Source organism: Psittacula echo (genome assembly GCF_963264785.1).
Source record: "Psittacula echo genome assembly, chromosome: Z".
Lineage (NCBI taxonomy): Eukaryota > Metazoa > Chordata > Aves > Psittaciformes > Psittacidae > Psittacula > Psittacula echo.
This window is the reverse complement of record NC_137742.1, coordinates 62,566,523-62,593,987: the sequence shown is the minus strand read 5'-3', so window position 1 is coordinate 62,593,987 and position 27,465 is coordinate 62,566,523. Positions and strand designations below refer to the sequence as shown.

The following is a 27,465-nucleotide window of genomic DNA, read 5'->3' as shown; positions in this document are numbered from 1 at the left end:
CTTAGGAATGTGAGGCAGCTCTGGGACAGGGCACCAGAGAGGTGGAGACCTCATGCTGAACAGCATTCAAGGCTCAGAGGGATAAAACAGCTGGCTTTACCTGCTGCTGGCAACAGTCTTGCTCCGAGCAGGATGTTAGGCAGGAGACCTGCAGAAGGCCCCGCCGCAGGCGCTGGGGGGTCCTGTGATTTATTCAACGAAGGTGGTCCTGGCCTTTTTCATTTGGTAGAAAACACATTGAAACAAGCTCCACTGAGCTGATAGGAAACTACAATTTACACTTAGTTGTGCCTAGTGAAGTCTACCTGCAGCCCTCCAAGGGGCAGGAGCCCAAAGACAGTCTGCGCTATCTCATAGCAGCTCCCAGGGGCCTTTTAAACCCCTCTGCTATAGCCCAGGGGTTTTCCATGCTGCTAGTGACCTGCACGAACCTGCAGCCTCCGTTACCACGCGGTATTGCCAGGAACCGTGCTGGAGAGTCAGCTAGAAGGGCGCGGTGAGCTCCCGCGGTCCAGCGCTGACAGGGGCAGGAGAGGGGACTGCGACGGGGATGCCGAGGCAGGAATGCCGGGGAAGGGAATGCCGAAGGGAGAACGTCGGGGAGGGGGATGCCGGGAGGGAGATGCCGGGAGGGGGGATATCGGGAGGCGGATGCTGAGGCGGGGAGATTGCCGGAGGGAGAGATGCCGGGCGGGGAGATGCCAGGAGAGGATACCGGGCCGGGGGGGGGAAGAGATGCCGGGGGGGATGCGATGGGGTATGTCTTGGGGGGGGATGCTGTGGGGGATGGAGCGGGAGAAGCCAGAGAGGGATGCGGTGGGGGATGCTGTGGGAGATGCCGGGGAGGGGATGGGGGGGGGGGGGAGATGCTGTCGGGGATCCCGGGGAGAGATACGTGGAGGAGGCCGGCAGGGGGATGCCGGAAGGGGGATGCTGGGGGGATACTGGGGGGCTGCGAGGGGGATGCCGGTGCTCCTCCTGAGGAGGGCAGCTGCGGGCGGGGCGCGGGGCTCGGAGCCGTCCCCGGCAGGCGGAGCCGCCGCGGTCCCCGCCCCGTCCCTGTCTCCCATCGTCGGCGCTGCGCGGGGCGGGCGGCGCACCCCACCAGCGCAGCGGCATGAAGGAGCAGTCGTTGCCCGGCACCTCGCTGCAGCGGGCCTGCCGCCTCCTCGTCGCCTTCTGCGCCCTCCACCTCTCGGCCACGCTGCTCTACTACCTGGCGGGTAGCGCCCTGGGGCCGCCGGGCAGCCCCGAGCCGCCGCCGCGCCGCCCTCCGCCCGCCAACCTCTCGCTGCCGTTCTCCCGCCCGCCGCCGCCCACCGCAGGGTCCCCGCCCGCCTCGTCGCCGACGGGCCCTTGCCCTGAGCTCTCCCCGCTGCTCGGTGAGTGCCGTCCTGTATGAGTTTGGGGCCCCCGCTTCCTCTCCTCCTGCCGCCCGACGGGTGCCCGGCGCCGTCCGCTCCTCGGGGAATACGGGGCGGGGGGAGTGCCGCGGTCCGCGACCCGAGGGCAGCATCCGCCGCCGGATCCCGCCGCCGCGCGTCGTGCACCGGTGGCCCTCTTGAGCGCGGGGTGACAGCGGCGCCGCTGTCCACGCGTGCGGCTGGCCGGAGGGGGATTGTGGGAGAATCCCGGGGGAGCCGGTGTCTGGGGGGATGCTCTCTCAGGGGAGTCAGCGAAGAGCGGAGCCGCGGCGCTTTCGGGGAGCGCGCCCTCCCCGTCCGGCTGGGTTTCTGGTTGCCGGAGCGGTTGGGTAATTTCCTCTGGGAACTCTACCCAAAATACTGCTCTTGCGCAATCTCACAGGAAGCATCAGACGGGCCGTTGGCGCTGTGCAGGCTCCCGCAGCCTTTTGTGTGCGCGGACCTGCTCGGTGAGCAGCATGGATTTACAAAGCGCTGTGAGGCAGGGTCATGAATACAGTTGTTATGCATCCCAGCGGCGCTTCCCACGTATTTGGTGCTGTGATGCAGTATCCTGATACGTGGCAGCCTGGCGTGTGTTTTATCTGCACTGGAGCTGTGCTCCCACCAGGACAGCCTGGGTGCTGGTAGGCGGTTGGCAGGTCTGCAGCCAGCTGGTGGTCTCCATTTCTACACTGAGCACCTGTATCTGGTTTGACCCGCTGCCTTTGTCAGGAGGCAGCGGTGGAGGGGAGGTGGGTTTCGGATTTTTTCCTACCCTTACAACGCCCTCGCCCAACCTGACATTTGGAGTTGCTGCTGCTCCTTGAATAGACCCTCCTGCGGCACAGGTAGAGTTCACTACCACAACCTGAGCCATCCCAGTGGATAATGACCTGGCCACAGGCTAATTGGGCCCTGCAGCCTGGGGATCATCTCCCTCTTCATCAGTGTGCCACGTTAGCATGGGCACCTTTATTACCAGAGATGACAGCGGGGGAAGAGACTTTCAAGAAGCTACATGTGGTTTTCAGTTTACAAAACAGGCACAGAAATTCATAGATTCTCTGGCTGCTCACTGGTCAGCTGTTTATGGATCAGTGCGTCTGCATAACAAATGAATGGCTTGTTATTTTAGGAAGGCGGTTTTGAGGTCGCTAAAAGGAACTGTGCTATGTTTTTTTGTTGTTGTTTTTTATTAGTATCTTTCACTTTTTTTCCGACAGATCACTTTAAGCTGAAAGTGGCTTTTCAAGCCTGTCCTCATGAAGTGGATGTGGGAGTCCTTTATGAATATGGCTTTGCTTTAAATGGTCTCCACTTACCCTGATCCTCTCAAGAGGCAGTCATGTGCTTTTTAAATGCCTGGAATTCAGAGAAATGCTCTTAGTGTCCTCAAGATTGAAAGCATTTATCGGAGTTACTGGCTGAAGGATCAGTTAAAGTATTTTACATTGTCATTGTGACATCTTCAGTGGGATTTGCTGAATCTGCCAAGGGCCAGATGAGGCTATTGGAAGTGGTTGCAGATGTTCAGAGAGCTTCAGAGCCATGTAGAAAGCAGCTCTTAACAACACAGTAGGCAGACGGTTTCTAGCCGTGTTACCTTCAGTACTCACGGGGGTGCAGTTAGATGTCAGTTAGTGCAGTTAGAGGCCAGCATTGTCACGGCTTCAAGGTTTGTAGCCAGCATGTAGGTGAAAACCTTGAAGCCAGTGTGTAGGCGAGAGACCTGATGGGTATTTGTTTTTTCCCCTGCTCATTTCAGGTTTTATTAGTAAACAGCATTTGTAAAGCAACGCAATCATGCCTTAGATGAGTCTGTCCTGATCAGCATCTCCTGTATCTCCACGGCCAGTGTGGGGATGGAAAGCTGTACGCTCCACAGGCATTTCTGCCACTTAATTCACCCACCCAGGATTCAAAGAAAACCCTCTTCTCTTTGTGCACAAAGCTCCTTATTGGTATGAACGTAACAAGCAGTAGCCAGCCAGCCCTTCTTGTAATTCCCACCTTCCCAAAGCCATGGAGAAGTGCTCTGATGGGAACAGGTAGCTCCAACTGACCTGTGCCCTCAGTGTAAACCTAAATTATAAATGCACCTCACCCTGGTTTTTATTATTTTCTGCCCTCTCTCTCCCGTGCCGTTGGGGAGCATGTGATGAATCACACAGGATATGTGTGACTGAGCTGCTCGGGCTTTTTGAAAGGTCACATAGCCAGGTACTCATTTCAGAGGCACACAGTTTTCTTCCTAGCGATGTTTAGAGGAGCAGTTTACAATCCCTGCTTTCTGGCACAGCAACAAACAGATTAGCTGAATGAGGTTTAATCTCTACAAGGAGCTGCCAAATTTAAAACGCTTTTATGGCTCACTTGCCTTTATTTGTTAAGCATAAATCAGGGCTGGGTAAATAATACTATAATTCAAGTTTGAATTAAAAGTCCTTAACAGCTGTGAAATTCTCTGATACAAGTTAATATAAGCATTGTGGATTTATGCTCAAGTTCAGAGCTGTGTGTCAATGAGTATTTTAAATGGCATATTGAGAAGCAGAGCCTGCTTGCTGCGGTGAAATTGCAGCCTTCGAGAAGCCCAGAAACGAGTGAATCCAGATATATTCTGTACGTGTCCATTCGCCACACTGTTGTATTCTTTAGGAGATGTAGAAATGTATTGCTTGTTTGTTTGGTTTTTAAGAAGTTTTAAAGTTGCTCTGTAGAAGCAGGATATATGTTGGCCTGAATGCTTTGAAAACAGTCGAATGCTTTTCTTCTACCTATTCTATGATGTCTTTGTGTTTTGATGATGGCGTAGTTTATGTGCCTGCTGATTTTAGGAGAGAGCACAGGAAGAGACAGGTTCATCGGTAGCAAGATCCCTCTCCAGAAGAGCCCATCTTAAAGCAGACTGTATGCTTTCTGCAGAGCAGAGTCTCATGGCACAGGCTTAACTGTGTAAGGGATTTCAGGGATGTCATTTTCAAGTCCTGCTTGATCAAGAGCACATGTTGTTTATGAAGGTTATTTTGGAAGACAGCTGTCTCCTAGCCATTTTTGACCCTCGTTCAGATACCAGGTGTGGCTGGTAAGGGATGGCAGGCTGAAGAGATCTGTTCATATCCTCAACTCCGTGAGCATCTCATAGCAGAGACAACCCAAGTGCCTTAGACATGCTGCCACTAAGTGTCTGGCTCAACAGCTTTTCAGCCCCAGGTTTCAGTTTCAGCCCCCCTTAGGCACTAGAAGCTGCTCTAAGGTCTCTCTGGAGCCTTCTCTTCTCCAGGCTGAACAAGCCTGGCTCTCTCAGTGTGTCTTCATAGCAGAGGTGCTTTGGCTCTTTGATCATGGCCTCCTCTGGACTCACTCCATCAGGTTCACATCCCTCTTGTGTAGTTGTCCCCAGAGCCGGATGCAGGACTGTAGTGGGGTGTCACAAGAGCAGAGGGGCAGGATCACCTCCTTTGACCTGCTGGTAATGCTCCTTTTGATGCAGCCCAGGATACGGTTGGTTTCTGGGCTGTGAGCTCACACTGGAGCCGGCTCATGTTGAGCTTCTCATCAGCCAACACTCCCAAGGCCTTCTCTTCAGGGATCTTGGGCATGCAGGAAAAACAACTGCTTCTTTGAAATGCCAGAGTTCTGGGTAGAAACTGGTGCTTCCCACTGTTAGCAATTCATGTTTAACAATAAAACAAGAATCGAGAGGAACAAGCTCCTTTGACCACCTTGTGGGTGAGCAGCTGTCGTTTGGTTGGAGGACCTATGGCATGGCCTTTGTCTTCCATGCACTGCTTCTGATGCCTGCGTAGTCAGTGTAAGCAGTCACTCCAACCTGTAGATGCTGAAGTGATGAGGGTATTCTGATGCTTTGAGGTTTGGAGGAGACATGTCAAATCTGTGGTGATGCTGAGTGCCTGTATTACAGAAGTTTTTAGAGGTGGTAAGCTGCCTGAGAGGTCAGCAAGTTCACAGATAATCTAGTTTAAGGCCCCTGCCTACGTGGACATTGCATGGGCAGGAGTGGAGGATGCTTTAGCACTGGCAGAATTCTAGGAGAGCATAATTTGAGGCCAGAGAGTGAAAACTCAAGAGGTGCTGGGAACACTAGTTTTTAAGGAGACTCAGGTGGTGACTGTGCCAGAAAGGTTTGTTAGGTTTGGCATGCCTGGAGTCTGGTTCCTGTCACATTGCCCATCTGCAGTCATGGGCTCTTGTCTTGCTGGGGAGGATGGATTCTGCCCCAGAAACTGCAGGCTTCTGAATCTGTGAAGTCACTTATGATACCAAGTGGTGGAGAAGGCATTTGCTTTACACGCAGCATCTTGCCTTCCTCTCACCTGAGCCTGCTATTGTCTGATGTGTCTTTTTTTGCTTGTTATTTTGAACCTTTCCAATACAGCCGCTATCTCTGCCTCTTCCCACCACCCCTACCCGCCAACCCGGGTGCTGTGGGCTTTACTTTGGTGGCTGCAAGTTGGGGTTTGTGCAGTGTCTCTCCACTGCCTTGTGCTGAAAAAGTAAAACAGAAACTAGAAAGGAGAGCATGGAGAGGGCTGAGGGGAGGGGGAGCTCACATGTGGACTAGTTTGCTCAAGTTTAGGCTTTCTTGGCCTCAAAAGAGGGGTTGAGAGAGGGGTTGAGAGACTGTGTTAAACTCCTCCAAAGGGTATGTTTAAGCTGTTTGGCAGGGAACAAATGTGCGATCCTGGTAACACTGCTGACAGCTCCACAGGTACCCGTGCCGTTGGGAGCGCTTGCACCTCCAAAGTGCAGGCTTTCTCTGTGGCCGGGCAGCAGCCTCTCTGGTGAGAGCATCCCTAGCATCCTCTTAGCTGATCAAAGTGGAGGTCAAGGACTATTCATTGGCCTTGCAAACGGAAAGGTACCATGCCTGCTTGGAGCGCAGCTGTTTCAGGGATACAGCACCACAGATGGAATGTGCTGGGGAGGAAAGGAAAGTTTCCCGTCTCATGCACGTAGAGTTTTATAATGTGCTCGTTCCTCTGCCAGCGTCGATCTGAAGGAACAGCTAGTTTCCTTGGAAATTGGGCCAAGTTTGTGTTTGGAAGGAGACAGGCATTCGCGGCTTCCTGAACTGCACTGGGATGCAGAATTCAGTTCAGTTCTCAGCTTTCCTCCTCTGGTATGGAGCCCCTTAGTGTGACTTCACTCAGCAGATGGAGGACATTGTCACTGTGTTAAGACCCCCTGCACCCCAAAGTGTAGCGTGCTGCGGGTGCTCTCAGAGGCAGCCTGAGGAAGCTGCTGTGCTCCACTGCTCACCTTCCTCCTCTCCTTGCTGATGGACCTTCCTCTCCTGGCAGCATCCTGCAGCCACTGCTCTGCTCCCTCCCTCCTGCACACTCTTCTCCATGGAGCAGGAGGGGTTTGGGGACACAGTGAGCCCAGCATACAGCAGTGCTGCCGTGGTGGTGCCAAAGATGTGGGTTTTCTGGGGTGTGGATGGAGGAGCAGTGTCAGCTCACTGAGCCCTGTCTCTCTGGCCTAAAGACAGTGCACAGCTCAGCCCGTTGGCCCTGCAACAGCGTTTTCTACTGTACGAATCAGTGCCCAGAGCCCCTTGCCTGCAAGAAGTGCTTGGTAAGCCAGGCATGGATTAGCACCTCCAGGCAGGTAAGCAGTGGCTGCTGGTGTCACTGGGGAATGGCAAACAGCCTTTCCAGCTGCCTCTCAGCTGCAGCTGAGCTGCCACAGCTCGGGGCAGTCCCGAAGCCCCTGCAGATGTTTGCCTGAAAGCGGGCTGCTTTGCCACCTCCCCACGTTGGACTTGCTTTGAGAGCGGTTGCCTGCAAGCACATCTTGCTGAAGCTGGAAACATCCCTGCAAAGGCTTTATGGGGCGGGCTTCCCTGTGCTCTGGGGCAGTGGGATTTGGGCAACATCGCCCCAGGCATGCAATGCCCTGCTGCTGTCCTCACCTCCCTGCTGCTTGCTGGCAGCACCCCATGCTTTTAGGGGTGTGCCAGCCCTGGCATGGTTTTATGCAGACAGACACACCTCCACCCCACCCAGGACAGCGGTGGGATCCGAGTGCAGGCACTGCTAATGGCGTGGGATGGGATGGGGCAGGAAAGCTGGGGGCTGCCTTGTGTGTTGGGGCTGCCGTGGCAGAGCTGTGTTCCTGGGATGCCACTCATCCTGGGATTGCTCCTGTCTTCCCATCCTGCCCCGCAGCAGGGTGGGGGGTTCCTGGCAGGGGGCAGCTCAGCCTTTTTCTGATCCAGGCCCCTGTGTTTATTTGTTTTGAGTTTGCTGTTTGAGGGCCTGGAATTTAATTTCGAAGAGGCAATGAGAAGGGCTAATCGCATGCAGATTGCCCAGCTCAAAGGGAGACAGTTCAAAGCTGCCTCCGTGAGTGTGTGCTGGATTTCAGCCACCGATGAGGACTCTGGTTCTCTCCCAACAGTACCTTCTCGTGGAAACGGCAAACTTTTTTCTTTTCTCTTGAAAGACACCGTGTCCTGATGGTGTGAGACCTTGTGTTGGAATAGGCAGTGTTTGGAGTTGGATTAAGATGCATTTGTCTCTGTCTGTAAGCGCTCAGTTAATCATACAAACCTGCCATCATGCAGACCCAGTGCTGCCAGTGTATGTGATGCACCCTCTTGGGTTTTTCAGCCTGTTTCCCACAGTTGAAGATGCCAGACACAGCGTGAACCTGCCTAAGACAGGCCCTGCACCGGTGTAGCAACAAACTACAAGGCTCAAGCCTTGCACTGGCATATCTGACATCTGTAAGGGGGTGCAACTTTGCCCGTGTAGACCAGCAAAAGAAAACGTATGTATCCTCATCCTTGGGAAGGCTTTGTTTCCTCACTGGGATATTTCTAGCCAGACCTAAGGATTATTTTCCTTTAAGAACACTCATGGGGGAGTGAGAGGTGCGGGCAGCAAGAGGCGGCAGCTGCCAGCCAGTCTGCGAGGAGTCAGAGATGTTTTCATAGAATCACAGGATGGTTAGGGCTGGAAAGGACTTTAAGATCATCTAGTCCCAGCCCCCTGCCATGCGCAGGGGCGCCTCACACTGGACCATGTCATACAGTGGTTCAAACGCCAGGACAGGGGCTGCTTGGGGAACCAGTCCCATCCTCCACCACGGGGCTGTACCCCCATTTCAAGCCTGGCTGGTCCAGCGCCTATGCAGGCACGGCTCTGAAGTCAAGCTGATTTTAATGGGAAATGCTTGCTTTGCTGAGCTGTGGGATGCAGGTACCTGCCTGCCCTGGAGTGCTGCGTGGGTCTGAGGGACCCCTGCTCCACAGCCTGGGGTGGGGGGACATGCCCCTGCATTGTCTGGGGTGGAGCGGGGTTTGTTTTTCCCAGCCCTTCCCTTTTCTGCCAGGCCCCTGCAGAGAGAGGTTTGGGTTGGTTTTTTTTTCCTTCCTGCAAGTTTTGCTTCTCTTTTTCCAGCTTTCTTTTCGCATGAGGTTTGTCTGAGCTCGGCAGGGCGGGTGTGCATGTGGCCTCGGCGGCTGGAGAGCACTCGGCCAGGGCAATGGAAATGTTCTTCTCTGCACTGTTTGGAGAGGCATTCTTTCCAGCCTCTGTGCTGCACGCTTTTGCTTTCGTTCTCATCAAATTAAATACCTGAGGTTTGCACCTGGCTTAAGGCATGCAGGTGAATTGTGCCACTTTTCCCAGAGGAGTGCTTGGGAGGGCGGTTTGCTCTGATGGGTACCTCTGCAAACCGACTCATGAGCCCAGCTGCCCTCCATCACATTTTCCTCTGATGGGGCTGCACCACCCTCCTGGGGAAGGGGTTCTCCCCCACCCTGTCCTACCTGAACCCCTCGGGGCTGCCCTTTATAGCTGCTGCCCCACGTTGTATTACCTGCTACCACCTTCTTGGATGGAGTGCAATGCTGCTCTCCTTGGAATGCAAGGGTATAATTCTGGGCATCGCTTCTTGAGTTTTCCGGTCTCTTGTAGTATCTGTGGTCCAGAGAGACTGGAGCAGCCCTTAGATTTGTTCTACATCCAGCCAAGCAGATTCTGGGCTGTTGGTGCAAGGTCCTCTCGTTTGAGTCAGGGGGATGCGCACCAGCGAGGACGCGTGCTGGCAGCCTCATGCTGCAGGAGGATTAGCTGTTGTGGCACATGTGGCTGCTGGGAAGGAGGGGATGGGAAGATCACCAGGGCTGTGGGGCTGGTTCCTGAGCCTTGAGTGTTGTGCTACCTCTGGCGTTTCACAAGCCTCACCTTTTGCTTCATGTGAGAAGCTGCTTCCTGTTTGTGTACACCGTGACGGCCGCCCCGGCATCTGAGCCTGCACAGTACTTTTCCTGTGTACCTTCCCTTAGAGCAGGAACGTTTCTGAATGTCAGAGATGGGGGGGCAGGAGGAGGTTGGCTTATTTTTGTGTGCACCTTTCCTATTACCCTACCACTGCCAGCTGTAAATCCTCCTTTCACAGTCTCTGAAGTGTTTGCTTTGGGTGCGTGCTTTTGCCAGCTTCCGGCAGTTGCTTACTCATGTTTTCGAGGTTTTCTTTTGCTAAAAATGTACAGTGGAGGCTTGCAAAGCTGCTGTTGGGACTCCAGAGGAGGCCACAAGGATGATCACAGGGCTGGATCACCTCCCGTGTGAAAACAGGCTGAGAAAGTTGGGAGAAGAGAAGGCTGCTTGGAGACCTCATAGCAGCCTTCCAGTATCCAAAGGGGGCTGTCCTGCGTTCAGCAGTAGCAGTCATTTTTTCTCCTTCCTAGTAGCTGGTGCAGTGCTGTGGTCTTGACTTTCAGCCTGGGAACAGCGCTGATAACACCGATGTTTTTAGTTGCTGCTCAGTAATGTTTACTCTGACCAAGGACTTTGTGAGTCTCATGCTCTGCCAGGGAGGAGGGGAAGCCGGGAGGGAGCAGAGACAGGACACCTGACCCAAACTAGCCGAACAGGTATTCCACACCACAGCACGTCATGCCCACTATATAAACTGGGGGCAGTTACCTGGCAGGGCTAGATCGCTGCTGGGTCGGGCTGGGTATCGGTCGGCGGGTGCTGAGCAGTTGTGTTCTCTTCCCTTGTTATTCCCCTTATCACTATTATTATTGGTGGTAGCAGTAGTGGTTTGTGTTATACCTTAGTTACTGGACTGTTCTTATCTCAACCCGCGGGAGTTACATTCTTCTGATTCTCCTCCTCATCCCTCTGGGAGCGGGGGAAAGAGGAAGAGGGGAAAGTGAGCGAGCGGCTCTGTGGTTCTGAGTTACCGGCTGGGCTTAAACCATGACAGGGATCTACAAGGATGCTGGAGATGGACTCTTTGTCAGGGACTGCAGTGATAGGACAAGGAGCAATGGGTTCAAACTTAAACAGGGGAAGTTCAGGTTAGATATAAGGAAGAAGATCTTTACTGTGAGGGTGGTGAGGCACTGGAATGGGTTGCCCAAAGAAGTGGTAAATGCCCCATCCCTGGCAGTGTTCAAGGCCTTAGGCAACATGGTCTAGTGTGAGGTGTCCCTGTCCATGGCAGGGAGGTGGAACTAGATGACCTTAAGGTCCTTTCCAACCCAAACCATTCTATGTTTCTATAAACTCTGTAACTCTGAACCCAAAGGGTGTCTGCCTACAAATCCTAGGCTGTATGGGTGACCAGAGTTGCAAGTCCACATAGCTCTGTCATGCCTGCCTGTTTTTAGCAAGGGGCTTAATATACAGTGACTCCTATGTCAGGCAGTCACCTTGACCAGGAGCAGAAAAGATTGAAATAGAGCGAATTGGGCTGAAAATTTTACCTAGGAAACACAGATAGGGATAGAGTTTTGGCCAGTGGGACAGCATTTGCAGCAAACTTCACATGATTTCATGGGATCAGCAGATCATGTCCTGTCAGCATCCTTGTGAGACAACAGCCTTGAGGCTGCTTGCTATCCAGGCAGTCAAATTTAAAAGTTATTTAAAATTAGCAACTGGAACCATGATTCTGGTCCCCAGCTGGAAAGCCCGTGTTTGCAGATTAAGCTTCAGCCTTGTCGGGCTTGGGAAGTGAACTGGAACCACTGATGCGCAGCGGGTGGTATGGTGCTGTTGCTTTTCATCAGCCACATTGCTTTACCAGGTCTACCTTGTTTTAGCCATTCTGTATTTGAAAACAGCCTATTCAGGTTTTTCACCTTTTTTGTATTCTTACTGACGCCAGTGAGTGTATGAACCGGGTGATTTGCATCAAGCCTGCCTCAGAAGCGGCTTGCCTTCCTGTACATGTACAGTGCCAGTGCCTGGGGTCTTCTCACTGACCTCCGTGTAGGCTGCATCCCTCGGGGCGGCATCTGTAAGAGGGTGTGTTGCCTTTAAGCTGATTTGATTAACTGGAGGTCAGAGCAGCACAGATCATCTCTCTCTCAGCAGTCTCCGTCAGGACCCTGAAACTGTTGAATGCCTGTCTTCCGCAGCTGGTTTTTATCATGAATGTGTTTTCCTCTCATATCTTTTCCTTGCTGACCTTCCAGCCTCCTGAAGGCAAACAAGAGCAAGCACTGGCAGGGTTATTTGTCTATGTTTAGCCCTGGGGGGCTGGTGAGTGCCAGCTTGCAAAAAGCCTTGCTTGGAGTGTCCCGGATAGCTTGTGGCTATCCTTGCCCAGCTGGAGCTCACAAACCACCAGCAGGAGATTTCCCCTCTAAATTTTCCTAAATGGCAAACTTTTGTGCTGTGTGAGTGTGAGACATTAAAGGAGCCTTTGTTCGTTAAACCAGAAAGCGTCCCCTGGGCTGATGGGGCTTGCAGTTTCTTGGGTGCAACTGGGAGCAGAGAGCTCATCCCTCTGTGGCAGGAAGGGGCTTGCTCCATGGGACAGCAGCCACCCGGCGCCAGGGAGCGGGTAGTGCTGGCAGGGCCCTGTGAAGGGATGTGCTGCTTCCGCCCTGCTGCTTCCTGCAGTGTCTGGCTGGGTCGGTCCCGCTGCTGGCAGCAGGGCATGAGCAAGGCAGGGAAATAGCATCCCTGGGCACAGATGCCCAGCATAATCCCGTTTGCTGGCTATGACCATGGTTAGGTGAGCCATGCCCAATGCAACACCCTTTGCTGTAGGCATCATCCTGGCTGTGAGTGCCAGTCTCCAACTGGAGGTAACACTGAGGGGCAGAGGGATGGGCAGGGGGAAGCAGGCATGGATGTGTGCTGGGGCCAGAGGCAGCTCTGAGAGAGCACTCACTGCAGGGAGGAGGTACCTACATTCAGAGGAACAGATGCGCTCTCCCAGCTCCTACTGTGCTGCTCCGATGCCTGCCCCCTGCCTGTCCTACTGCATGGGGAGGCTCTGCCCCATGCCCGGTCATGCCACTGCATGTTCCCTCCTGCGCTGGTTCCTCCCATTCTTGCCTCTTCCTCCCACTGCAGAGCGCCCTCCAGGCTCTCCCTGCAAGCCGCTTTTCGACTGGGAAGGCTTTGGCCCTGGCTGTGCAGCCGCAGGGCAGGCGTCTGCAGGACCCGTGGGGCAGAGAGGGTGGGGAGCAGAGCAGGCACACTGGGGTGGACCCTGGAACCATGGGGGTGCGGGGGGCACGAACAGACTGATCCCAGTGCTGGAGCCTGAGGAATCACTGTCTTCTTTCTCCTTGTGCAAGAGAAACATGAAGGCTTGCCCATTTAACCTGTGCAAAATGCGGAGATCAGGAGATCCCTTAGCATCCTGCCTGTGATGCCAGGTCCTACAAGGTCTTACCTTCATTGTGCTGGGAGCAAAGCCTCCTCGCTGCCTCTGGGGATACACCAAGCACCTCTACCTGTTTGGCTGGTCTTCTTCTTGCTATCTTCAGTCTTGAGGGAGTACCCATTTTGTGGAGCAGCACAACTGAGCTAAAGCAGCTTCTAGATCTGTAAGCAGCGAGTGAGCTGTACACCTGGAACATTGTTTCTGCTTTTATTGTAGTCACATCCTGGGGTATGCACAAGGTTGATTGGTACTGCCGCTGTCTTTCAGAGCTCTAAAAGTCACTTGTGTCTTTTCTCACAGGGCTCTGTGAGGGCACTGTGACACACAGACAGAGACATGTACATGCTGCGTGTGTCCTCAGAGGTGCATTGGGTGTCTCTTCAGCACGTGCAAAGAGGAGATGGGAGCTCTGAGACACATGTGCCAGTGAGCGCATGCACACACACGTGTGTGTTCACACCCATGTGGAGTACAGGCAGAGGGTACAGCAGCCAAATCTCTAAGGAGTGATCCTCAGCCTGGTGTTTATGGTGAAGACCTGCTTTATGTGTGGGGGCCTCAGCATCCCTGCCCACTGCAGAGGCTTCACTGGGAACGGAGCTTGCCTGCAAAGCCCAGTTTATTAGCTCACCATTACTGGGAGCCGGACATGGCAGCAAGAGAGGTCCTTCTGCAGACCGCTACAGTGCTCATTGGGTTTTTGCAGCCAGCCTGTTCACCAGGGCTGGAGCTGCTGGAAGCAGATACCACGGAAAGGCCAGCCTGGATGGAAAGAGGGGGCATGCACAAAATGTCTGTGATCTAGTGCTGCAGAGCCACGTGGCAGAGCAGAGAAGCCCTGGCAAGCGATGAGCACGCGTGCAAGCGCATGAGCCAAAGTCTTGCAGAGTAGGTCTCATTGGCCGTATCAGTGCCTGGGGCTGTCTCTGCCCTTTCTCACTGAGCTCGGCTTTGAACAGCTATCTCAGTGGCTGCTGTCCTCTCTGTGGTGCCAGGGGAGCTTCTCAGTTCTACACACCAGTTTTGGCACAGATTATTTTGGCGGTTTCAAAACCTGCCACTGTTGAAACCATATGCAGGAATTGCCAACCACCATGCAAATCTGGATATGCTTTTTATAGCAGTTCTGATGTGGGACTTTAATAAATAACAGGCATGCCTACAGAACACTGAAAATAGGAGAGAAAGAAAAAGCAAGAACAGGGGTTTTGTTCACTTTGCATGTGTCGAGCCCTGGTGTAAGTAGTTGCGTCGGTAGGAGAGCAGGGCTGTTTGAGGAGTGCTCTTCTCTCAGCGCTGTGCGAGATAGGTGAGAGCACAGAGGTAACACCCTTCTGTAGGCTGGTTTTGTGGCACACATGCCAGTGGTAGCACCGCTTCTGGTTTGCCAAGCAGATAGGATTGTAGTGATAGTACAAGGGGTAATGGGTTCAAACATAAATAAGGGAAGTTCAGGTTCGGTATAAGTTAGAAGTTCTTTACTCTGAGGGTGGTGAGGCACTGGACCAGTTGACCAAAGAAGTGGTAAATGCTCCATCCCTGGTTAGTGCTCAAGGCCAGGCTGGACAGAGCCTTGGGTGACATGGTCTAGTGTGAGGTGTCCCTGCCCATGGCAGGGGGATGGAACTGGATGATCTTAAGGTCCTTTCCAGCCCTAGGTATTCTATGACTCAGTTGGCGTCAGTGACTTGGTTGGGGTCTGATACCAATAGGCTACAGCACTTGCAGGTTTGCTCTGGATGCTGTTATATGGCTGCCATATATATGCTATCCTTCAGCATCTCCTTGCAGTGCTGGGATGTTGTGTGCATCCAGCCCTCTGTGTTTAAAGAACAAACCAAACCGGGAAAATAAACATGTAAAGGATATGGGCGCAGAGGAGCAGATCATGTGTGCTAAGTTGCTTTGTGCTGTGCCTCTCTTCCAGTTGGTGCTCTACGTGTGGAGTTCTCCCAGCCTGTGAACCTGGACGAAGTGGCGAGACTAAACCCAGAGGTCAAAGCAGGAGGTCGTTTTGCTCCGAAGGACTGTATAGCACTTCAGAAAGTAGCAATAATCATACCATTCAGGAACCGAGAGGAGCACCTGAAGTACTGGCTCTATTACCTGCACCCAATTCTCCAAAGGCAGCAACTAGATTATGGAGTGTATGTTATCAACCAGGTAAGACGCTCAAGGCGTAGACAGGCCTTTATACTGCTATGACTAAGAGTGTCTGTGCCCCCTGAAACAGAGGAGTGGTTGCTTTGTCCTCAACAGCAGTGGTGTGGCAGGCAGGGGTAAGGTTGCTTTAGAAAACAAATAAGAAAAAAAGAAAAGTGAAAATTAATATGAGCAATTTGAGCAATTTTGCTTCAATGATTCTGATGGAAAATCTGAGGTCCCTTCTTCTGGTCAGGCACAATTCACTCTAAAGAGCTCCTGCTTAAAGAGCCCACCTGGTGAGGAGGGAGAAAATCCCTAATAGCACAACCCAGTCTAACAATCTGCTACCTCTTTCCAGATGGTCCTTTTTCCCAGCTGCTGCAGGAGCTGCATACAGAGATCTTTAAGGTGACATGGTAGCATTAATGCATAATCTGGCGTTGGGTGTGCCGTAAAGCTGTAGGATTTCACTTTCCTGAGCAACTTCTATTCTTGTTAGTAATAGTACACAAAGTGTCAGGATGAAGAAAGAAAAGCTGTGGCAGTGGAGTCAGGTGAGTGATCTTCAGGTGAATAGAACAGAAAAGAAACAAGGGGCTTTTTTGTTGGTTTGTTGCCTTTTTTCCCCTCAGTATCTGATGGCCTTAGACCTGTCTAAGGAAAGAAGAAGCCATGTTTCATTCCAAATAAGCTGTCTTAATTTATACTGTAATGGTGGTTAAATAGTTGAGTGTTGTTCACACCTGGAGAAGCCTAACATGTGTAGGCATTTGCATGGGCTCCAGCGTGAAAGGGCAGATGTAGTTCTGAGGGCCTCAGAGGAGATCGCCAGCTGAACAGTCTCACAACACAGTTTCTCTTTTGGATATGTATTTATATCCTGTTTTCTCAGCTCTGTAAAAACTGGTGTGAAATAACACGATTCTTTAAATGTAACTCCTTAAATGTGTGGACCAGCTGATGTGTTTGTGCATATCAAACACCATGAATACTGAAAGTGGTCGCCCAAGCGATAAATTTCCTCATAGAATTGAAAGTAAGGGGAGACCTTTTTCTAGAGAGGAAACCAATACTCCATTACTACTATTTCTCTTACTTTGCTCATTTCCAGGGTGCCAGAGATCTGGGCAGAAGTGATTTGTGGGGAATTAGTGGTAGCTCCCAAGCACAGCAGCCAAATTGCTCTGGTGTCTGCAGCCCGCTGTGCTTGTGGTTGCACTGCTGAGGACACAAGGTGTTTATGCAGCACACTGTGCCCTAAAACTAAGCCCTATAAGGCGTCCCTTGCTGTGTAATGCAAAGAGCAACTGGTGCTGCTGCGGACCAGCAACGCAGGGCCAGCCCCAGCCCTTCATCCTTCAGGCTGCATTCCTTGCACAGCAATGTTTGCCTGTGCAAGGTACTGGTGCCACAAGGCTGCTTGAGCCACGGTCCCCACCGATCACTGGGTGCAGGTGGGTGATGGTGGCACGGCAGCGTGCCTCCCTTTCCTGAGTGTGGCTTGGAAGCAAGGTGTGATGCCAGCAGTGGTCCTGCAGCGGCTTTGCGGAGGACCACAGTCTGGGGATAGTGCTTGTGGGTGAGCAGCCTTCTCCACTGCAAAGAGCCGCCAGGGCAGGCATTTCGCTCTCAGTGATGTTCAAGGGTAAGGAAAGCAAGGGGCCCGGTCCCATGGAGCTGTGCCGGTGCCTGTGAAGGCAGGCAGTGTCTGAAGCCCGATTGGAGTTCCTGCTGCTGCTGCAGTGCTGCATGCTGGCTTGCGTTGCCCTGCATTGCTGGCTCCTCCTCTTCTCTGGTCCTGTCCTCCAGCACTAGGGCTGTGGGGCTGTCTCTGTGCTCTAAAGTAACACTCACTAAAATTACTGAAGCAAATGCTGTTTTCAGACACATCCTTTGAGCAAAGTTGGGAATGAGAGAGAGTGTTATGCAGCACACAAGCTATATACACCCTGGACGCATCCAGCAGTCAGATCTAGGTTAGTCAGTGAGACTACTTGATCTGTAAATTAAACATGCTCCTTCTGCATGCCCCTAACAAGCTATGTCTGGAAGAGGCAGAGTGATCAGTGGTAATAAACCCACTGGATGTGTCTCTCGAGGGTGAGTGGAGCATTGAATGTAGAGAGTTGCAGAAAATGTATTAATTCTGCCAGAAGTACAGTAGGAAAATGGTCTTATTTCTCTGCTGTCTTGACAATTGCTTTTCTCTTTTTCTTGTCTGTCCTTCCCTTTGCATCCGCCCTCCTTTTTTTTTTTTTTTATTTTATTTTTCCTTCTAGTGGGGAAATATTACCTTTACTTGTTAATCCTGTCTATATCAAAGCAATCACTGAAGCAAGGAGACTTACTGTGTGATCTGGCTCTTACACGCTGCCTACGTGCTCTTCTGTGCTCCGCATCTCATAGAAAGAAAGAGGAGCGCTGAGCCCTGCTACTGCTGCACTGGTAATGTCAAACTTCTTCCTTTCAGCGCAATGTGTTTCCGTCACGAGTCTGTCCTGTCTCCACCATGCTGCTCTTGCGTGCCTGAATGCCTCAGGGCAGGACTTGGCTGAAGTCAGGGGGATAATGTTTGTAAATGTAACAGGAGCCGGTGGAAAAAATATATATTATGCTTCACCCTCCGCACTCGCCCCAAGCAAAACCCAGGCCTGACACAGGGAGTAGCAGTTGTAGGATTTTTCAGAGACATGGTCATGGGGCTGTACGTGCTTTCTGTAGCATCCACTCGCTGCCATGCAAGCTTGACTGCTCCGAACGAGAAGGCAGTGGTGACTTTGTGGTGCCACAAATGGCTCTGCAGCCGGACTGAAGTTTGGGAGACTTAGCAAATTCCCTGAAAACCACACAGTTCAGCCATGTTCCACTGGCCCCTGCAGTGTCCTCAGTAGTCATTTTCCAGAGTGTGAGTGTGTGTACATGTGCTTGCAGAGTGGTTAGGCCATCACACTGATCTATGTTATTCTGTGGGAGGTATCAGGACCCCCCAGGTATGTGGGCAGAGGAGGGAATTGTGCTCAGCTCCTTCTTACCCTCTCAGTGGTGGGGGAGGCGAGCTTCCTCTGCAGCTTCTCTCTGCTAAGCATCTCATCGTGTCTCCGTAAGACTCTGGGAATCTGTTTCTACCTGCTCCTCAAGACCACTGGAGCATGGACTTTAACATGGACATCGTGGATCAGGTTGCCATGCCAGAGCCCTGACATAGCTAGCAGCCTCCTGTTGGAGGTGGTGGCTGTCTTCTAGCTGGCCAGAAACATGTATCCTCACCATTACCATCCTGAGACCTGGAGAGCATAGGATTCAAGTGAGAGAGATGCAGCTGCGGGTCCTCTGCAGTGCTGTGGCAGTCTGCAGGAGGAATCTCAGAGCTGCCTTCTATATGGAAGTGGGCAGCAAGACAAAGTTGGGATGGCTTCTTGCTGATTTTCAGGTGCTTTAGCTTGAATGACAGTTCCAAAACTTCAGTTTTATCTGGCGCTAAAAGAAGGTAGCATCCTTTGGAAGGTCTGGCTGAGCAACCAAGAGTCAGCAAAGGTAAGGGATGGGAAGTAAAAAAGCCTCCGTGGTGTTTTGCTCAGGCTGATTGTCTCTGGGTGTGAGAATGAGTTAGTGTCAGATCCTGTAGGACTGAGGCAGGACGCTGTCCCCCTTCAGCCAGTCTCTTGTGGACCACAGAATGGGGATGGACTTGGGTGTGTTGGGCGAGACCGAGTGAAATCAGGAACCACAAACTGGTCCTGGGTACCAGCGCTGAACTCAGACATGGGCTGAGTTTCAGGACAAGAGAACATGGGGAAAAAATTGTCAGGGGAGAAAAACAGCAAAAGTGTTCTTGGACTATATCTCTTCTGGTTGCAAACCTAGGAATTAAGCATGGATGCTATGTTCAGAGCTTGGCTGCACTTTCAAAGCAGCAGTCCCTTGTGCACTGTCTGGCTGTTCAGGGTGATGCTCCTCTGTCTGGGCAAGTCCAAACTAATCCATTTCCTTGGGACACATGACAGGAAGCCTCTGCAGAATGAATTGCTGCGAAGCAGAGGCAAGGACTGGAGGTTGCTTCAACTGTGCTTCATCTGTTCACTGAAGGAGTGGTACTGTGCCTTGTGCTGTCCTGGCAGGGACAGCAGCACAAAAAGGAGATTTCCCAACTCTGCTTTCTTTCAAAAAGCTGCGGATTGGTCAGAGATGGAAGGCTACAGCATGTTTCTGAGTTTTGGGAGATCTGAGTCTCGGGTACTTCAAGCACGCCAGTGCTTCCGCGCTGCCTTAGGTAAAGAAACAGAGCTTTCTCCGAAAGAGCAAAGCCTCTTGTCAGTCTTCTTTCACCCCGATACATGCTGTAGAGCCCTGCATACCTCCTGGGACAGAAAACCAGCCTCCTGCCATCAGGGGAGTCACTAATACAAGGCTTGCTGCATGAGCTACCTGCTCGCTGTAAAGTTACTAGAAAATGGCTTGGAAAGGAGTTTCCTTATTTGATTGTGATTTCTTTTCCCTGCCCCACCCCCCCCTTTGGATCCCACAGTGTGAACCCGTGTGTCCGTCTGGGAGGAGAGCGGCAGTGCCCACATGAAGTGTTTGCTGTGTGTCTGGTGCTGTTCCACACAGGGGGCCCTGGTGTGGGCTCGGATGAGTGAGGGGACAGGAAGGGTCCCAGGTACTTGTGGTCTGGTCACTGCACTGTCCTTTGGGTTTTTTTCAGGGAGAGGTTTAAAATCAAGGCTCCTCATAGCACTATGAATCCCCAATGTCACCTAGAGGAGTTAGAGGCCACCTGAAGGCATGGTTTAATTGTGGCTGAGCCTCTGCCTGTAATAATATTGGCATGAAGCACCCTTTGCCTTGAAATTTCATTATGAAAAGAGCAGCCAAAGCGCATGAAATGAAGACAGTCTTGTAGTCTGAACCCCAGCTGGTGCTTTGGGGTGTGAGCACACTGCATTGTGCACCAGCACCAGGAAAAGCCCCCCTTGTGAATATGGAGCCAGGGCTGGGTTTGATGCTGTGGGACCTGAGGAGCTTTTGGCAGCTGGGACTGGGCAGCCCCCTGTGCTGGGGGAAGGAAACGCTCCGATCCCACAGCCTCAGCCGCTCCCTCTCACCAGCCTCTTTGCTCATCTCACCCTCATTTACTGCACTCAGGTTTTCGCTGCTCTTACTTACACATGATGGGTGATCATCTTCCCACCACCTTAGTAATTGCATGAACCCTTTTGGGTTTTCGGGTGAGGATGCTGAGAATTTGCTCAGATCCTCCTCCACGAAAGCTGTGAAATCATTTATGCTTGAGGCAGGTGATGAATGCTTTGAAAACCTAGGTTTGACACTTGAATGTTAAAACCTTCATTTGAAAGGTATTTGTGGCTGTTTCAAGAATCTGCCTTGTCTCTCTAGCCGCAGGTCCATTAACCGGTCTGGATTAAACAGTTTCCAAAGTGATTATTTATTAACCAGGCAAAGGCAGCTGGGACGAGGTGTTGTTTTAAGCTGCTGCTCCTTGGGCACAGTATTTTGTCTGCCTTGATTCGTGTCCCATGCTGGTGTGGGTACCACAGGGTGTGGGGATGACTCGCCCAGTTGGAGGAGTGGGGTCCTTTGGCTCAGCACTGCTCAGAGGATGTGGAGGAGGAAAGGTGGGATGTGGTAGAAGAGAAAGGACTTGGCAGTCTTAGTTTCCAGGCTGGCAAAAAATTTCAGCCTCCTTTGGGGATGTCCTGTGAGTTTCCTTCTGTCTGCTTTGATGCACTGCACAGAGTCTGGGTTTGAGGCTGCTGCTGCAAAGTTGAGTCCTGGGTTGGAAACCCTTACTCTCAAACCACTGGTATTCTTGGGTTTGTGGGTTTGATGTTTTCTCAAGAGTACTCAAGCAATTTGCAAGCCTGTACTTGTGTTCAAAGCCATGTGTGCTTTTGAAATGTGTCTGCCTGAGAGAGGCCAGGCTGCTTCTCCTCAGGCACTTGCTTAGGGAGGAGAGCAGAAATTTTCCTGCCCTGCTCCACAGGTCCCTTTGTAAACTGCGCCTGTTCTGGGATATAAACCTGCCCTGCTGCAGTGTCAGCTCTGTTCAGTCCTTCCCATCCTGGTGACTGCCCTCCTGGTTCCATTTTCCCTACAAGGCCCCTGGGACAGATGGTGGGTTGTGCTGTGCTCTTGCTGGCAGAGCAGCAAAGCCGGGGCTGCGCACCGCAGCGGATGGTGGTGGTTGGTGTGTAAGCCATTGCCCTTGCGGGAAGCAGGTCACACCGTCCTGCCGTCCAGTGAACGCGGCTGTGTGTCACAGCAGTGCCCTTTCCAGGGCCCGAGCAGCATTCTGTCCTCGTGTGTGCACAGCTGCACAGGGATCGTCACGGGTGGTGCTTTGCAGATCAGGTCACGCATGTGCTGCTCAGCTGAGGCCATGCCAGTCCTACAGCCCTGTTGTGGCAGAGCTGAGCAGGAGAGCGCTGAAATCTTGAGCACGGAAGAGTTTTGGTCCATGGTCCTTATCCTGGCAGTAAGCTACAGCACTGCTGAGGTTTCCCTCTGCAGCAAGGGTTCCATCTTCCAGAGGGGCTAATTTCTCTTTGATTTTCTCAGCTGCTGTGGGAAGTCCCAGCTGCTTGCCCTAGCGGTCCATAAATCACTGAACTTTAATCCAATTATCACAAAACTCACTCTTGAAATGCCTGTGTGGGGGGTGGGATGGGGGAACTGCTCAGCATCAAACCTGCCCTCTTGGAGCCTTTCACCAAGAAACAGGAGCTGACCCAGGTCCAGCCTTTCCTTGGCTGTTGTGGCTGCCCCTGAGGTTTGCAGCTGGCTTGGATGCTGTTGTCCTATGGGCAACATTCCAGGGCGCTTGCTGTGGGCGTCCTGTGGGACAGTGAGGGAGATGCTCAGGCTCAAGCTCAGTCCATCACAGGCACACCAACCCCATGCAGCAACACCAGTGTCCAGCAGCAGGTAAGAAACTGCTCATGTCAACTGTTACATTTAAGTCACTTAACTGCTTTTTTCTTGTTTTGTTTTAATTTAGGATGGAGAGGAGGAGTTTAACCGTGCTAAACTGCTGAATATAGGATTTGCAGAGGCTCTGAAAGAATATGACTATGATTGCTTTGTGTTTAGTGACGTAGACCTCATCCCAATGGATGACAGAAACACCTACAAGTGTTACAGCCAGCCACGGCACCTCTCTGTATCCATGGATAAATTCGGATTCCGGTGAGATGCCTTTTGGAAGGGCTTTTCATTCTTCATGTTGCTGTTAGGCTAGCAGGCCAGGCACAGCATTACACATCCCCACCCTCTATGAAAGCATGGGAAAACGTCTCTTGCAAAAGCCTGTCTTGGCATGCGTGTTCCTGTAGGGAGCGGGTGGCTGTGAGCAGGATGGGATCGGATCAGCTGGAGGGGAGGAAAGGGGGAAATGCAGCTGAGTGGTTTATTAACATTCACAGCTTCTGGAAAGTGAAACACAGAGCAAGGAAAAACTAGGAGCCCGTAGTTCTGCAGATGCCTGCCTATCCCTTCTTGTGTTTCAGGCTGGAGGACAGCTAGTGTTTCCACCGAGTCTGAAAAGTGAGTCAGTCACGCAGCGAGAATTATGTGCAGCTTTAAAAAGACTGCATCAGATGCTATTTTAAGAGCAAAATGAAGTATTTTTGGCTGTTCGATACTGGACCACTGAGGGAACTGCCCTAATGTCTGAGAGCAGCACAAACGAAATGCCTTTCAGCATACTTTTGCACTCACCAAGCTGCTGTAGACAAAAATGTGTCTTTTGCTTTCTATGTTTTCCTTTTCTTTTCCTACCCCAAATCCCCAGTGGGGAACTTAGAAGCTCATCTATAAAGTGAAAACCAGTTGTGACCCCCTGGTGTCTGGTAGTGCTAAAGATGGTGTTGGTGGCAAGACCCCCGCACATCCCCACTCCAGACCCCGCCAGCTCTGCTCAGAGCAGGACAGTCACCAGCACCACAGCAGCTGCAGTTTCTTCTTGCAGCTGGGTGAAGCTTAGAGAGAAATGCAGGCCCTGGGAGTTTCTTCTGCCTGTTGAAGCAGAGGCAAGGTCTGCAGTAGGTCCTGGTGATCCCTCCGTGGGCCCTCTCCTCGTGCTGTGGGTCTGAGTTTCATAAGTCCCCAATCCCTTGGTTAATTGTCCCCTGTTTTGAGCAGCGGCTACTTGTATGTACTTTGTATGTGCAAGGTCACGCTGCTAGCTCAGTTTTGGGCTATGAGCTTTCCTTTGAGGCACTGTGGAGCCCCAGGAGCTGCAGGAGGAGACGGTTCTGCATCACCTCCAATGCCTTGCAGCTCCTGGGGTATGCATGTCACCCATCTGCCCTTTGGTGAGGTGATGTGCTTCTCACCAGCCTGTCCTTTGAGGACAGCATACTTCTTAGTGAAAGGCTGTGTCCATTGCTGGTTGCCAGCTGTATTTGGGACTGAGCCCACCAGCTCCTTCTGCCTTGTGGTGGGTGCGGGCTGATCGCAGGCTGGGGTGAAGGGCTGTGGCAAGCCCTGTTTGGGGGGGTAGGCTGCTGCTCGGCTAGTGCCTCTCCTCCTCTTAACGTCCTTTTCTCTCTGCTTCCAGGCTGCCTTACAATCAGTATTTCGGAGGCGTGTCTGCCTTGAGCAAAGAGCAGTTCACAAAGATCAATGGGTTCCCAAACAACTACTGGGGCTGGGGTGGCGAAGATGATGACATTTATAACAGGTAAATAAATACTCTCCTTGGTACCTGGAGCGCTTCTGGGGTGGGGATGAGCACAGACCTGCTGCTCTCACTTGGATGACTGGGTGCAGGATGTCTTTTCACCCTGATCATGGGAGCCTCCCCTCCGGGTGAGGGAAGGAGGTGGCTCAGTGAAAGCATGCTCTTCCTGCTGGGTACTGGCACCCCATTTTGCAGCTCCCAAGGTGGGTCCGAGTGACAGACATCCCACCCCTGTCCCACACACACGTCAAGCGTTCACCACACAGCTTTGGAAGCATCCACACCAATGCACAGGTTGGAGCAGCATGCTTATGGGGCTCCTGGCTCTGGCTGAAGAAAGGGGATTTGGGGCATGATGAAAGGAGAAGACTTTAACCCAGTGCAGCCCAAGGCTTGCCTGAGTCTGCAGCCTGGTGGTGGATCCCTTTGTTCCCAGGAGAGCTTTGTTTGTTGGGCTGTAAGCAGCTCTAAAGAACACCGTGAGCTGTCACTTCCTGCCCGGAAGGAAACCAAGCAAGGCTCAGAACTGCAAGAGAGGAAGAAGGTGTGTGCATGGGGCAGGCTGGGACCACCCGTGCCTGAAGACCAGGGCAGAAGGTGGACATGGCATTGTGCTACCCTGTGGATGTGCATCCCTAGGGCAGTCACTAAGAGCGAGAAGTCATTGAGGGAGCAGGTTTGGGAAGACATCTTCATGTTTCTCAATGAAAAAACCACTCTGCATGGTCTTTTCTCAGGGCTTTCCAAGCTTTTCTGGAGTTCCAGAAGGGTCTTCCTAAAAATGCTTATACCTTCCTGAGGTTCAGCACTTCTGTTTGATAAACCAAGCGAGAGACAACCTTCCAGTGGTGCAGGGCATTCAGAGCAGTAGTCCCCTCTTTTCAGGACACTATTTTTGAGCAGCAGAAGATGCTATGTAGAAATGAAAAGGGAAACACAAAGATAAAGAATCACAGAATGGTTTGGGTTGGAAGGGACCTTAAAGCCCATCCAGTTCCAGCCCCCTGCCACAGGCAGGGACACCTTCCACTAGAGCAGATTGCTCCAAGCCCCGTCCAACCTGGCCTTGAGCACTGCCAGGGATGGGGCAGCCACAGCTTCTCTGGGCAACCTGTGCCAGTGCCTCACCACCCTCACGGTGAAGAAACCAGGTACTTCTCTAACTTTAGTCTGCATGAACTGCAGGTGCCTTGCGGAAAGCATGCAAACAAAGGCAGGCTGTCACTCGCCCAGTGGGTCCCAGCTAGAACCACTGTGGCTCTGACCGTGTGTCCCCCCTCGTGCTCCTTCACCACCATTCAGTTCGGTTTCCACCAGCACTGCAGTTTTCACATCCCAGATGAATGCTCCTCTGGCTCTTTTCCATTCAGGTTAAAAACTAGGTGCCCCCCATTCGCATTCCAGCCTTCAGCCTGAAACAAGATTAACGTGGCCAAAGGCCACTGTTGGTGTAGGTCAGCGTGCAGTGAATTAGGAGGTCCTTGGTATTTGCAGGAGGACATCTCTTTTCCTCATGATGATGTGCCTGTGTGGAAAGGGTCTGTCTTTCCCCTGTCTTTCAGCATTGGCAATCCTGCAAAAGGACTAACGACATCCGTAGAAAAAAATGTCAAACCCCATTGGTGGTTTATGGAAGAAGTGGCAGAGCATCCGACATCTGTTGCCTGTCACAGGTGGTTAATGCACTTGCTTTTTACAGGCTGGTGTTTAAAGGCATGGGGATATCCCGTCCAGATGCCATCACTGGGAAGTGCAGAATGATTCGGCATTCCCGGGACCGGAAGAACGAGCCCAACCCTGAGAGGTGCGTGTTCCCATCCCGTAGCCAGTTCAAGAGGTGCCTCCCACCTTTGTTGCTCCAGCTGCTTGGCTTCCTCTTTGCCAGGCAAAAAGCCTCATCATGAAAAGCCTGCGGCCATCCCCTCCCTTGCTGACCTTTCTGTGAGCTGCCCCCTTCCCCTCCTCACTTTATTACATTACTACAGACCTTTTACCCAATATTTCTTCTTTCTTTTTCCTTAAATGCAGCAAATTACTCTCCGAGTAATTGTTTCCAGCTTGTCTTTGGCGTATAAAACCTGAGCTCCATTGCAGCGCTGGAAAACGACCCGTGTGATTTAGAAGCCTGTCTGCTTTTTCCTGACTAAAATTTTACCCCCTAGAGATGCCTTTGCCCACTGCTCAGGCTGGCCAAATCTGGGAGTTTATGGGACCCGTACTAATAATATTCAGGTTGTACTTAAAACACGAGACATGCTGCCTGAGAGGCTATAGAAATGTCGTGCAAAATTCAGATAGTTTAAATATTTTTTGTCTTTTTCTTTCTTTGTTTCTTCCACCCCTTCCTTGTTTGCGTTTTCCCCACCACCTTCTGCAGGTTCGACCGAATTGCTCACACAAGGGAGACAATGAGCTCCGATGGCTTAAACACACTATCCTACAAGGTCTTAAGAACTGACAAGTACCCTCTGTATACAAGGATCACAGTGGATATTGGCTCACCAAATAGCTAACATCACAAACAGGAGAGAGACCTTGCCTGTGTGGACCAGGACATCTGGCCTCACTAATGCTTTATATCTGCTGGTTTTCTAACGGTTGCAATGAACAGCAACAACAAAAAAAGGCCTCTTTTGGCATGCCAAAGTGTCTCCCTTATTGGTTGGACAAGTGCTTTTGTTGTTTTTTTCAATTCCAAACTTGACTTTACACAACTTTCTAGCTCTCCGTTGTTTTGTAAGTCCAGGAGCTGTACATAGAGTTGTAAATACTTACTTTGCCAGAAAATGTTGAATCTGATCTGTTTGCTGCAGTGCTCCCTATCTATGTTGAGCTAATTACTGGACCCAAATTGTACTGATTACAACTGTGATGCATCAGCAATTACTGCCCATGACATTCGGTATTTTAAATGAGGTTGTTGAAAACATTCCTTTTAATTCAATCCTGGTTTTACTTTATGAAGGACTGTAAAATGCTGCTAAAATTGTTCAAGTTTACGCTTTGCATTAGATTTGGTTCGGGGTTTTATTTGTTTTTTTAACAGGGACAACACCATATATTTTTCCCTTATAGTGACCAAAACAAACATCTCGGAGTGCAGAGCAAGTGTTGAACAACCTGGATTCACTGAATGTCATTTCTTTTAGCCTCAAAGGAGGCTTTGAATGACTTGAACCAAAGTTTGCCAGTGAGCTCTCTGCATAGGGTAGGAGCTACACAGATGGCATCTGCAAAAACCACTGGCTTCAGACAACCTTACTTCTGGATGTCACACCGAGTTTGTGCCTCACCACAACATCACCTGAGGTCTTTCTGGGAGGGGAGGCAGAAGGTGGTTGGGTTTTTTCCCCTGGAAATAAAGAAGGGTTAATTGGATTGCGCAAAGGAATTCTGGCCTTAAAATCTGCTGACACATGTTAACAGCGGTAAAAGGTTAACATTGTCTAAAATGAGACTTTTTTTCTTGCAAGGTCATGCATAAAACTTGAATTCACTTATTACTCTTGTTGTTGTAACATTTTAATAACTTTAAAAAGTTTTTTA

General features: G+C 51.5%; 1 protein-coding gene across 1 annotated transcript; it reads left to right on the top strand.

The window, feature by feature from the left end:
- Positions 1–1,102: 1,102 nt before the first annotated feature.
- B4GALT1 (beta-1,4-galactosyltransferase 1) lies at positions 1,103–26,432 on the top strand (the record flags this gene model as incomplete). The annotated part of the gene is made up of 6 exons (XM_080638827.1): positions 1,103–1,382; positions 15,004–15,239; positions 22,237–22,424; positions 23,797–23,919; positions 25,619–25,723; positions 26,297–26,432. Exons 1-6 carry the CDS (start codon positions 1,118–1,120, stop codon positions 26,430–26,432), a joined length of 1,053 nt encoding a protein of 350 aa, XP_080494953.1. The 5' UTR covers positions 1,103–1,117.
- Positions 26,433–27,465: the final 1,033 nt, after the last annotated feature.